Source organism: Capra hircus, chromosome 10 (genome assembly GCF_001704415.2).
Source record: "Capra hircus breed San Clemente chromosome 10, ASM170441v1, whole genome shotgun sequence".
In the NCBI taxonomy this organism is placed as follows: Eukaryota; Metazoa; Chordata; class Mammalia; order Artiodactyla; family Bovidae; genus Capra; species Capra hircus.
Window position 1 is genome coordinate 10,957,250 of NC_030817.1, and position 13,466 is coordinate 10,970,715.

The 13,466-nt window shown below is 38.0% G+C and overlaps 1 protein-coding gene across 1 annotated transcript in view; it reads left to right on the top strand.

Annotated features, from left to right (window-relative positions):
• Window positions 1–13,466, top strand: part of CEP128 (centrosomal protein 128) — a 466,954-nt gene that overhangs the window by 101,560 nt on the left and 351,928 nt on the right. Inside the window, exons 9-11 of the mRNA XM_018053897.1 lie at window positions 8,322–8,408; window positions 11,488–11,562; window positions 13,125–13,257. Coding sequence (XP_017909386.1) covers window positions 8,322–8,408; window positions 11,488–11,562; window positions 13,125–13,257 — 295 coding nt within the window. The remainder of the gene's footprint in view (window positions 1–8,321; window positions 8,409–11,487; window positions 11,563–13,124; window positions 13,258–13,466) is intronic.

Consider the following 13,466-nt stretch of genomic DNA (forward strand, 5'->3'; position numbering starts at 1 on the left):
AAAGAAGAAAAGTTGTAATTAAAGGTTTAAATGTGCTCTAGGGACCCTCTATTAAGGCCCGTGTTGTTGCTGTGATCTTAAATATGTAAAAGACAATCTGAATCCAGAAGCAGGGCACATGATAGCTTTATAGCTAAACTGCTTTTAAGAAAAAAACAAGTTTTAAAGGGCAAAATAACACAGTAATAGAAATTCACTGGCATGTGAATTTTTTCCCTCTTTATAACTACTTTTACGGGGTCAGTTTTCAATGTAATTCTAAGTTGCTTGATCTAAGTCAAATGGAAAAGAAATCCACTGTGGCTTTACATTTTGAAAAGAGGTAGTAAATGAATTAAAGTTTGTTACTAAGGTTTAAAGAAATGACTTGTAATTTTGATTCATTGACTGTTACCTGTGTTTCCAAAATTTAAAGTGCAGTAATGTATCTATTTACTAGATCTTAAGAGTTAGACCTCTTTTGGTCTTTCACTGTAAACTAATATAGAAAATGTAGAAAATAGGTTCAGTGTTTTGGGCTAGAATATTGCTTGTGTGTTACTTGTTACTGGCTGTGTTGTATAGGTAGCAGAAATAATGTTTTAAGTTAATGAGATTTCTAAATAATACGGTTGAAATAGAGTAATTTTCTTTGGGCTGCTTCTCGATACCTCACTTTTGCTCCTCCAGTGAAAACAATTAAGTTTAAGTTCTCATTGCCTCAGTTTTCTGAGACTTACGTATCCTTAGAGCAGCAGTCCCCAACCTTTTGGTACCAGGGACTGGTTTCATGGAAGAAAATTTTTCCACATACTGGGGTTGGACTGGGGATGGTTTTGTGATGATTCAAGCAATTACATTTATTGTGCACTTTATTTATATTAATATTACATCAGTTCCACCTCAGTTCATCAACCACTAGACCTTGGAGTTTGGGGATCCCTGGCTTAGAATAAAAGGAGAAATAAAAAAGAAGGGCATTACATGATATTTTAAACACCAAGTAGAGCTACAATAGAAACGTATGTCATTTTGGAAAAGTGATGTAATTAACTGGAAAGGAAGTATTGTTGCAGATTCTTAGCTATCCAAGAGAATTAGAGATTCTTTTATTCCACCAGCTCATGTATGGAAAATCAAATTTAAAAACAAAATAGACAGTTGACTTTCAGAAGAATTGTTTTTCTAGGGCATAATCCTAAAGGAAATCAGTCCTGAATATTCACTGGAAGGGCTGATGCTGAAGCTGAAGCTCCAGTACTTTTGCCACCTGATGCGAAGAACTGATTCATTGGAAAAGATCCTGTTGCTGGGAAAGATTGAAGGCGGGAGGAGAAGGGAGTGACAGAGGATGTGAGATGGTTGGATGGTATCACCGACTCGATGGACATGAGTTTGAGCAAGCTCTGGGAGTTGGTGATTAACAGGGAGGCCTGGTGTGCTGCAGTCCATGGGGTCTCAAAGAGTAGGACATGACTGAGCGACTGAACTGAGGGCATAATTCCATGTACTAGGAAACAATTTGATTAAAGTTCAACTTATTGATATTCCTTTCACATCAAGTAAAATTACTAACATTTTTACTAATTATAAGATACGAAAATTAAATATCTATTAGTATGAGAATGTAGCCTTCCTAAGTGGTCAGTGGAAAGAAAAAGAGGAAAACAATAGAATGGGAAGGACTAGAGATCTCTTCAAGAGAATTAGAGATACCAAGGGAGCATTTCATGCAAAGATGGGCATAATAAAGGACACAAATGGTATGAACCTAACAGAAGCAAAAGAGATTAAGAAGAGGTGGCAAGAATACATAGAAGAAGAAGAAGAAAAAAAATAACTTAGGTAACCACGATGGTGTGATCAGTCAGCTCGAGCCAGAAATCCTGGAGTCTGATGTCAGGTGGGCCTTACGAAGCATCACTACAAACAAAAGCTAGTGGAGGTGATGGAATTCCAGTTGAGCTATTTCAAATCCTAAAAGATGATGCTGTGAAAGTGCCTCACTCAATATGCCAGCAAATTTGGAAAACTCAGCAGTGACCACAGGACTGGAAAAGCTCAGTTTTCATTCCAATCCCAAAGAAAGGCAATGCCAAAGAATGCTCAAACTACTTCACAATTGCACTCATCTCACACGCTAGCAAAGTAATGCTCAAAATTCTCCAAGCTAGCCTCCAACAGTATGTGAATCGAGAACGTCCAGCTAAATAAGTTGGTTTTAGGAAAGGCAGAGGAACCAGAGATGAAACTGCCAACATCCATTGGATCATCAAAAAAGCAAGAGGGTTCCAGAAAAACATCTACTTCTGCTTCATTGACGACACAACAAACTCTGGAAAATTCTTCAAGAGATGGGAATACCAGACCACTTTACCTGCCTCCTGAGAAATCTGTATGCAGGTCAAGAAGCCAACAGTTAGAACAAAGCATGTAACAATGGACTGGTTCCAAATTGGGAAAGGAGTATGTCAAGGATGTATATTGTCACCTTGGTTATTTAACTTATATGCAGAGCACATCATGAGAAATGCTGGGCTGAATGAAACACAGGCTGGAATCAAGATTGCCGAGAGAAATATCAATAACCTCAGATATGCAGAGGACACCACCCTTATAGCAGAAAGTGAAGAGGAACTAAAGAGCCTCTTGATGAAAGTGAAAGAGGAGAGTGAAAAAGCTGGCTTAAAACTCAATATTCAAAAAACTAAGATCATGGCATCCAATCCCATCACTTGTTTGCAGATAGATGGGAAACAATGGAAACAGTGACATACTTTATTTTCTTGGGCTCCAAAATTGCTGCAGATGGTGACTGCAGCCTTGAAATTAAGACATATGCTCCTTGGAAGAAAAGCTATAACCAACCTAGACAGCATATTAAAAAGCAGAGACAGCATATTAAAACCGTCTTGACAAAGCTATGGTTTTTCCAGTAGTCATGTATGGATATGAGAGTTGGACCGTAAAGAAAGCTGAGTGCATTGATGCTTTTGAACTTGGTATTGAAGAAGACCCTTGAGAGTCCCTTGGACAGCAATTAGATCAAACCAGTGAATCCTAAAGGAAATCAGTCCTGAATATCCATTGAAAGGACTGATGTAGAAGTTGAAACTCCAATACTTTGGCCACCTGATGCAAAGAGCTGCCTCACTGGAAAAGACCCTGATGCTGGGAAAGATTGACGGCAGGAGAAGGGGACGACAGAGGATGAGATGGTTGGATGACATCATGACTCGATGGACATGAGTTTCAGCAAGCTCCGGGAGTTGGTGATAGACAGCGAGGCCTGGTGTGCTGCAGTCCATGGGATCGTAAAGAGTTGGAATCGACTGAATGACAGAACTGATGTGATGAGAATGAAAAGTAATTATTTGCCAACTGCCCTGTAAGAGGATCCTGGATCCTGGTAACTTTTCTTTATGGAGTGAGGAAAGTGGGGATGTTGGACATGGTACCCAGTATAAGTGTTCAAAGTTGAGAATTGGAATAGAGCACATTGCTCTGTATAACTTGGGGAGGGATATTTAGAAGCCATTTGGGAATATCCAGAAGCTGAAAAGAAACGCAAACAATGAAGCTGAAGAAAGATGGAGGGGAACTGGGGAGAAAGAGAGTTCCTGATGAGTGAAATAGGAGAATTAGGATTAGATGGAAACTTGATGAGTGTACTCCATCCACCGATATGGTCTTACATAAATTCTACATTACCCGTTAGTGTTTTTGGTGCAGGTAGGTTATCTGGAGGAGAGTGCAGAGGGGTTCAGCTTTCTACTTAGCAGTGAGCACTGGCCTGTGAGTTAACGTACCAGGAATCTGCGTTGCATTTTGTAGGCCAGAAACGTACAGGTAATGTTACATTAGGTCTGATTTTAAGCTTAAATTGGTGGGTGAAATGTAAGCATACTTACTTGCATGGCTCAAATTGTCTACCAGAATATTACTTTAGTGATTTTAACATATTTCCACATATTCTTTGATATTCTCCCGTTGGGAAGTGGAGCTTAACTCTTCTCCCTTGAATTGTGGGCTGGATTTAATGACTTGCTTCTAACAGAGTCTGGAAAGGAAAGAATACTAACGTTATGGCAGAGAGATTTGGCAGCTACCATGCTGCCCTAAACAAGTGATCAAGGTTACCTTTGCTAGTCCTGAGTCATGTTATCATGTTCCCTACAGTGTGATGCTCTGAGAAGGGCACTTACCTCTTGGATATTCTGTTCCCATATTTATGAGCTCTAATTATGAGAAGACACCAGAAAAACCCATATTGAAGGATGTTCTATGAAATATCTTAGAAGATACTTGAAGTGTTTCCTCTTCAAAAATACTGAAATCATAAAAGGAAGAGAAGATTGAAAAACTTCCCCAGATCAGAGGAGACTAAAAAGATGAGATGCTCTGAAGTGTCTTGGATAAAGACCATATGATAAGTTGAATAAAGCCTGTAGTTTAATGGTTTTGTAACAGTGTTGACATCTTTGTTTTGATAAACCTACCATTGTTATGTAAGATGTTAATTTCAGGGAAAGCTAGGTAAAAGATATATGGAAATTCTAAGCTGTCTTTACAATTGTACTGTAAATCTGAATTATCAAAAATAAAACCATTCAGAGGATTTTTCCCTAAGGAAAAGTCTAAAATGATGTCTTTGGAAAATAGGAAAGGGTTATTAACTCTTTGACACAAACCCCCAAATAAATATTTATTTTCTCGACATCAGCACATCATGATAATTGTTTTTTGGTTTTTTTTTTTTTCAGAAAGAAAGACAGCTTGGTGTTTGAGAAAATCTAGTGGTTAAGAAAGGTGGGAGAAATCTGGGAAACGTTCATGTAGTTGATGAGCAGAGTTGGCCAGTTGTAAACTGCAGTTGTTATTCAGGAATTATAAAGGGATGTTTATTCATCCATTAAATAACATATGTTTACCACATAAAATGTGCCAAGAATTGTGTTAGAGTAAAAATGTGATCTTGACAGATGGGGTCCCTGGCCTTCTGAAGCTTATACCATAGTGACAACAAACCTTTTGCAGTTCTCTTTGGACATGTAAAGTTCTAGATAAACAAGGAATATTTGAATGCCTATCTATGTAAGTTAAAATGAGCATATAAATGAATTTAGCTGTTTAAAATAATTGACTTAAGGTATGTAAACACTTGGAAAATGTTAATAGGTCTTTCTTGTTTGTCTTTGATGTAAAAAGTGATAGGATTTTTAAATTCTAAGTTTTGGAGCTCATGAGAAAAGGACAGAAATGTATTAATTCTAGTTAGTAAAATGGAAAAATTTCTTCCCTGGAGAATTTTTGGAGTTTGAGTTCTTGAGTAAGTTAAATTCCTTAGAGTGGCAGCATGAAGTTAAGCCAGGTCTTAGAGGTGCCTCCTTCTGTTTTCAGTAAGCAGAGGTGGAAACAATTTGAAACATGAAGATGTACAAAATCTTACTGGAAGGACACTAGCAATTACTGGCTGAAGGTTGCAGAGTCTTCCAAGGTGGATTTTGAGTTTGGCTTTGGAAGTGAATGACTCTCATATTTGGGACAAGCTCATCTTTCTGGGAGTTTTTTATGGCCTTAAGTGATGCCACCTGGCTTGAGTGGGCCTTCAGTGCATACCCATTTGGAATGGCTTCTGCTTAGGAGTTTGAATCCAGAAGGGGAGCCGGGGGAGCCTGACTGTTTATAATTTGATCAAACTTTATAATCTGCCTGAAGAAGTCTCCTCATAGTCTCCTCCCTGTGGAAAAGCCCAGGCTGGTTTTTAGTTCAAAGAAAAAATATTGAAAAGATAACCAACTAAGTTTCACTCATTAAAGAAAAAAAAGGTAAGGGGTGGCTAGGTTGGAATGATGATGTTGGGGAATAAGATAGTTCAAATATTATTAAATGAATTCATGAAAAATACAGCAACAATTTATATCTTTTTTCTTCATATTTCTCCCTCCTTCCCTCTCCCTCTTTCTGTCTCTCCCTCTCTCTCTCTCACACACACGTTAGGTAGAGTTAGACTGAAGAAGCAAGGAAAGAATAGAGATGCAGTAATTCTCAAATTTCTAGGATAATTTTTTTCAGGAAAAATTTCTAAACACATCCCACCAGCCAAAAACAAATAGATAAGTAAGTATTATTACAAATTCTACTTACCTTACAATGAAGACCAGGTATCAAACATCAAAATCACTTGGTAGCTACCTGAAAAATGTTAAGGTTTGTAATACTTTATCAATTGTTAGCAGTCTTGTAATCATGATTGTTGATGTTTAATCACAATGTCATGTCCTACTCTCTTGTGACCCCATGGACTGCAACCCACCAGGCTCCTCTGTCCATAGGATTTCCCAGGCAAGAACGACTGGAGTGGGCTGCTATTTCCTTCTCCAGGGGAATCTTCCTGACCCAAGGATCGAACCCATGTCTCCTGCATCTCCTGCATTGGCAGGTGGATTCTCTACCTCTGAGCCACCTGGGAAGTCCCCTTTTAATGCTTTAAAAGTATCAAATTATTTAGTCTTCATATTCACTCTGTGCTTAATACTGTTATTTCAACATGGAGAGGCAATACCATTCAGGGTTAACAGGCAGATAGCCCGAATCTACTTCCTGTCTCTGTCATAAACTAGATGAATGACCTTGAGCAAAGTATTCAATTCTTTGTAACTCCAGCTTCCCTCTTAATAAAATGGCCTTAATGATAACTCATGGAATTCTCATAAAAATTTAATGTAAATATTTAGTATGTAGAATATATTAATATTTACTTTATGTAAGAAGAAGAAGAATGCCTGGACACAGCACTCTCAAAGTATTATTATATCATTTATACTCAAGCCAAAATTACTCTGCGTTTTTGGGCTTCCCTGGTGGCTCAGTGGTAAGAATTCCACCTGCCAGTGCAGGAGACTTGGGTTCAGTCCCTGGGCTGGGAAGATCCCCTGGAGAAGGAAATGGCAATCCATTCCAGTATTCCTGCTTAGAAAATCTCATGGGCAGAGGAGCCTGGCAGGCTACAGTCAATGGGGTTGCAAAAGAGTCAGACACAACTTAGTAACTAACCAGCAGCTCTGCCTTTTGCTTTAATTGTTTCTATTAGTGAGAGTAGGAGCTGTGCAGAGGCAGCAGTGATCTCATGGGTAGGGGCCCATGGTTATTCTGTACACACATGTATATGTGCTTTGGAGATATTGGTTGGATATGTGAGTAAATGAAATTGAAATGTGATTGATTATATTTGTGTCAAAACAACAGTTTTAACATGTTTTTCTGTTTGCCTAAAAATAATTTTTCTTTCGAGCATCATAGAACTTGTTGGAAAAGAGATCTGGAAATTTGGCTTTTCTCAATTTTTATGGTCTCCACGCCACACATGTACCTTTTTAAGTCTAAATGCTCAAAGTGTCAAAAATTTTTTTAAACAAATGAATTGTGTTTTAGATGAAAGATTGCTGTTAGTATAAACTTTTTTCTCAAGTTTAATTTTGTTTTAACATAGATACAAACCAAACAAACACTTTTGTGGTTAAGTTTTGATGTTTGGATTTTCTTAAATTTCCTTTTCTTCATTTTATTAAAGAGAGAAAAATGGGAAAAAGAATCAAAAGGAAAAAAGTTAAAAGGAAAAAATATTTATTAAAGAGAGAGAAAAAAAGAATACCTTTTTTGCTGTATGTGAAGTAAGGTTTGAAGAGCCAGTTATATGTTGTGATAAAATGTCATATATGCAATAATGATGCAACCAGCATCTTTCTACATTGATTTTTTTTTTCCCCCCAGAATTTGAAAAGGTAGTCAACTGGTTTTTGGTATCATATCAGAATAGTTGAACAGATAATATAACTTGTGAAGTCGCTTAGTCGTGTCCGACTCTCTGTGACCCCCTGGACTGTAGCCTACCAGGCTCCTCTGTCCATGGGATTTTCCAGGCAATAGTACTGGAGTGGATTGCCATTTCCTTCCCCAGGGGATCTTCCCGACCCAGGGATCGAACCTGGGTCTCCCGCATTGTAGACAGACGCTTTACCGTCTGAGCCACCAGGGAAATACTGTTATTTCTGCAGGCTGTAAAATTTGTTTCCAAGAAAACTGTTAGCTGTCTAAGTCCTCTGAATGTGTTATAAAATTCCCAAAGATGGGAAAAAATGAAATTAAGTGGAACTTGATTAGGTAGATTGGAAAGTTGTTTATATTTGATCCCCAGCGAAGTGATCTTAGGACTTGAGTGAATGAGCAGGTTGTAATTCATGTGTATGTTTTGGGCAATTCATAATCATCTGCCTCAGCTTCTTCTTAATAAATCCTTTTAGAATATTAATAGTGTTTATTTTCCCATTCTGTCTTTCTAGGCACTGAAGAAACAAGAAGCTAAAGCAGAGGAGAATGAAGGAGAAATGAAAAATAAGCTAAGACAAACAGAAAGTGAGAAGAGTAAAGTAAGATTCTGAAAATTATCTTTCAAAGAGTACTAATGCTTGGGGCCACTGACATTCATTGAATGCCTTGAAAAGTGTCCTGAGGTCATTTGCTCATTAGTGCAGTGAGGCCTTTATGATTTGATGTGAAGTCACTTGGCTTCAGGGCTCTGCCACTCTCTGCTACTTGCTCTTGGAAACACGCACAGGTAGTTTGCTACCTTGTCTTCTGGCCACTTTGCTTTTTCAGATGAGGGTTAAACTTGACCATTCCTTGTTGGAGAACATTTAAAGAGCTTGACTTTGCTGCAGGGTTAGGAAAGACCTGTTGTTTAAAGGCTGAGTATTTTGCATCTGTTCATTTTCACTGAAAAGTGAAAGTGAAAGTGAAGTTGCTCAGTTGTGTCCAACTCTTTGGGACCCCATGGATGGCCTACCTGGCTCCTCCCTCCATGGGATTCTCCAGGCAAGAGTACTGGAGTGGGGTGCCATTTCCTTCTCCAGGGGATCTTCCCGACCCAGGGATTGAACCTGGGTCTCCTGCATTCCAGGCAGATGCTTTAACCTCTGAGCCACGAGGGAAGCCATTACAGAAGATAAAAATAAGCAGCCTCATTCTGAAAAATCCTCTGTTCTTATTAAATACTAAGAACCTTTGCTATATATTCATGTCTGTGAACCTGCAGAGCCTAGCTCTTTAGAACTGGAAGGTGATTCAGAGGCCAGACAACTCTGTTCAGTTTGCAAATAAGTAGGTTTCAGGCTGAGCCCAGAGTAATAAATGATAAAGTGAAAATTTGCCCCCGCTGTCATGTTCTTTATCCCACGTTGTCTTTTCTGTTCGCCTTTGCCTCCTTTATTTCACCAAATTCTGTAGAGTTCCATGATGCGTCTCTGCTGCCTTCATGGTGGTGAGCAAGATGTGTCGGGCCATCACGCTTGCCCTTTGGGAGCAGAGACTGCTGCCATTACCCAGGAAATATGACCAGGGTAGGCCCTGGTAGATTTTCAAACTACTTTGACTTCAGGGTGATTTCTTCCCTTTTTATTTAGCCATGGAAACAAGAGAACTGGTCAGGTAATATTTTGTGTGGATTCTCTGCCTCCTCAGGTACTTTACAGCTGGCTTAGAGTTGACCTTTGACCAGTGCGGGCTTAGGAACCGTGACCCTCTGTGAAGTCTAAAATCCGAGTATAACATGTAGTTGGCCCTCTGTATTTGCAGTTTCTCTCTAGCTGCACTTCCACACCTGTGAATTCAACCCACTGGGGATCCTGTAATACTGTGGTGTTTACAGTTAAAAAAAAAAAAAATCCGTGTGTAAATGGACTTCTGCGATTTGAACCTATGTTGTTCAAGGGCCAGCTCTACTTAAAAAAATACGTGATGTTTATTTTCTGAGCTGCATGTATGGTATTTAAAAAGCGTATATAATTGGAGTAGAAAAGTGTTTTGAAATAATAATAGGTCCGTAGATGTTGCAAAATAAAATGTGCCCTGTGCCCTTTATCCAGTTATTCTCAATGGTAACATTTTGTTTTATTGCCGTCCAGTGTCAAAACCAGTGAATTGACACTTGTAATGCATCCAGCTTATGCAGATTTCACCAGTTTTATTGTGTGTGGAGTGAGTCTGTGTGTGTGCATACTTATTTTACTGCCGCCACAGTCAAAGCACAGAAGTGTTCTGTCACCACAGTGCTCCCCCGTGCTTCTCCTTAGTAGCCACACCGACCACACGCACAATTTCTGAAGGACTAATGTATAGATAGTAGTTTGTTCAAATGAAGTGATAATTTAGGATAACTATTAAAATCGAAACACTTAATAACATCTTAATACAAACTTGTGATTTCACAAAATGACCTTACCCTTACAAATTGCAAGCATGTCCAGCATATGTAAGCTCTGGATTTTTAGCAAACATTTTTTTCCATCTGAAAGGGGAGGAAAAGTGATTTTCCCTTTACAGACCTTTTAGGTTCTTTGGCTGGTCTAATAATTAAATTGATATCAAGTAGATTAATAGGAGAAAAAGCGTTTGATTTTGTTAGTATGGGAGCCCCACAAACATAAGAGGTACAAAGGCGGTGAGGCAATTGAAGCTTATCTTCCATCCTGAGCTAAGGAAAGGAATAGGGGCCTGGGACTTCAGAGGGAAGGAAGGCAGTTCACAGGAAGTGAGAAGGATGGGTTATGGTTAACAGATGTTTGCCCTGCCGTGCAGGTATATCTTTCAGATACAGAGAGTATCTTTAGTAATAGTTCTCTTCCTGGTACAGACCCACTTTCTAAATTTTTTTATGCAGTTAAGGGGAAGATGAAAAGCTTTTCCTGAGTCTGCTTGGCTTTGCTTACCGTCAGCTCACAATAATACTTGAGCCAAAGAGGTGTACTTTGGGGTGGCATATTTTTCTCCCCTTCTCATCCTTTTATATTTTTCAACTTGAAATAAGCTAGGCACAGTGACTTTGTAGCATATTTAGTCACCTAACTGGCACATTTTCTGTGGGTATTACTTAATGGCAGTATTATTAGGGAAATTTAAAATGTCTTATTCTGAATTGAGATACTTCAAAATTTTTGGAATATTATGAATATTGGAAATATTAGGAGTATAAGACTAATAAGAATATAAAGTAGTTACCAACTGGATGAGATATACCTTGAGTCATTGGGTCCCTGAAATTTTTATTCCTATTTAGTTCATATGATAGTACATGTAGTAATTTAAAGAAAAAATCACTTTAGAATTTTGCATTAAAATGATTTAAAACTGAAGGGAGCTCAGAGATTGTCTTATATAAAACCCCTATTTTAGAGATAACAGAAAGGAGGCCTTTAAGGAAAAAAGATTTAAAAGGGTCATAATTGAGATGAAACTGACTAGAGCGCTGACCTCCTGCACTCTTGTCTAGTTCAGTTTTAGTTATTTAATTACCATTATTTTAATGGGAGCATTGATATGTGTTTATCTCAAGATGTTAGCTGTAAAAGTCTGAAAATCTTTTCACTTTTCTCCTCTTAAACTGTGCCTGCAATAATTTAGTTTTCTTTTGCCCCATTGGACATTTTTCCTTATCCTTTGATGAAACTCTAGCTTCAACAGGAATTGGAGCTATCTCGAAGGTTACTGAATCAGTCAGAAGGCAGCAGAGAAACTCTTTTGCATCAAGTAAGTATGCAAGCTATGATAATCTGCTTTTGCATTAAATCAGGATTGAGTCTCTTTCCCTATTAAATGTCTTCATGAAAGGGTAAAAAAATTCAGGTCTAGGAAATTTTTTTCCTAACAAATGTGTGTTAGCACACATAAGCAAAAGATGAAATCCTTTCAGGAAGATTCAGAGAAACCCAGCACAAAGCGCCTGTCCAAGTTCCTCCTGTGACAGTGTATCTTGCTGATTGCCGCTCCAGTTCTTAGCATAGAATGTAAAAGTGTAAAAGTGAGACTGGATGGGTAAGATGCAGTTTTCCCGGGAGCTTTATTTTGTTAGAGGAGGCATTGGAGAGTGAAAGAGGAAGTGAAACACATAAGACAGGCCTTTGCAGCTCAAGTTCCCTTGACTGTGTCATTGTCTAATATTCTCATTTTCGAGATGCTACCTGCTTCCTTTCAACCAGAGATAAGGCTTAATTTTAAAACATAACATTTTGTAGCCCATTAGTCCATAATAGTTGTTTGGTGCTTCTGATATTTAAAGTTCAGCAGCTTGAAATAGCTATCTTACATACATTGGGAAAGGGCATTGGATTTCTAACTGTCTTTCTGCTTGTGTTTAATGTAAATTGCAGTTGTACTTGCCTCTCTTTTGAGGTTTGGGTTCCATAACTCACTACATAATATGCTAGGTAGGCAAAGATGTCAGACATTATAGATGTTCAGGAGTACTTTATTTGACGATTAATCCTGAAAATGCAACATAGCACCTGTTTTACAAAATCCTTAAAAACATGTAATGGCTTTGTTCTGCAGCCAGTGGTATGATGGAATTAATGTTGGCAGAGTTTAGACTTTACTTTTTGGAAGGTTATATCTATATTCAATTCCTTCTGATCCTTCTGGTTCCAGAATTCTGTCTTATAACTTCTAATGTTTTGGAATAAGAGATTTCTGTGTTTAGGTTGCCATTGTGACTTTAGCTGAGATGTTCTGGCACCGCTAACTTGTTTAATGGTCATTGGGGACTTGCCTGCTAGACTCCAGATCCATGAAGATGAATAAAAGGGTACCTGACCTCAAGGAGTTTATACTTTTTTTTCAAACAGCCTTTAGTGCTTATTTATTTTGAGCAGTACTTTGATATCAAAATGTTTTAAATTGTGATCATTTCACTTGACTTTACCAACCAATAGACTACATTCACATGAAAGAAAATAAGTGAAAAGTGTAAAAACATACACTACTTAACGGGAGGTGATTTGGGTTAGTAGTAGTAGAGTGGATTGAGGTGAAAATAGGGATTTTGTAAAATGTGATCAAATTATTTGTCATAGACACAAAGAAGGGGAAAATGCCTTCATCGTGAAAGGAATAGGAGTAAAGAAGTGAAGCGAGAGACTGCTCCACTGTGCTTGTCATAGTGAGGTTAACTTGGCTTCAGCTTGTGCTTATAGTAATCTGCTGGAAGTGATTGCTTCCCCTAGGGAAATACTTTGTAATAATATATAAGTTCAATTATTGTTTTCCTGCTTTTAAAACTAATGAAAGTTTCACCTTTGATTATATGTATTTAGGTAGAAGAACTCCGTACGCAGCTTATGAAAGCAGAAGGAGATCCAAAGGGTTTACATCATCAAGTATCTCAGATTTCCAGGCAACAGTCAAGTCTTCAGGATGAACAGGGAGATGACTGGAGGTTTAGGAGAGGTATAATTCTGATTTGTAAATGTCTGGGGCCTTTTAAAAAAACTTTTATTAGAGTATAGTTGCTTTACAATATTGTATTAATTTCTGTTGTTTTTGATTTAAATAATTTTCATTTTCAAAATAGCTTTTCTTATGTTCTTTTCACCATATTTCTTGATCTACTACAAGGTTTTCCAAATTAATCATAGTTTAGCATGCAGTTTTTAAAA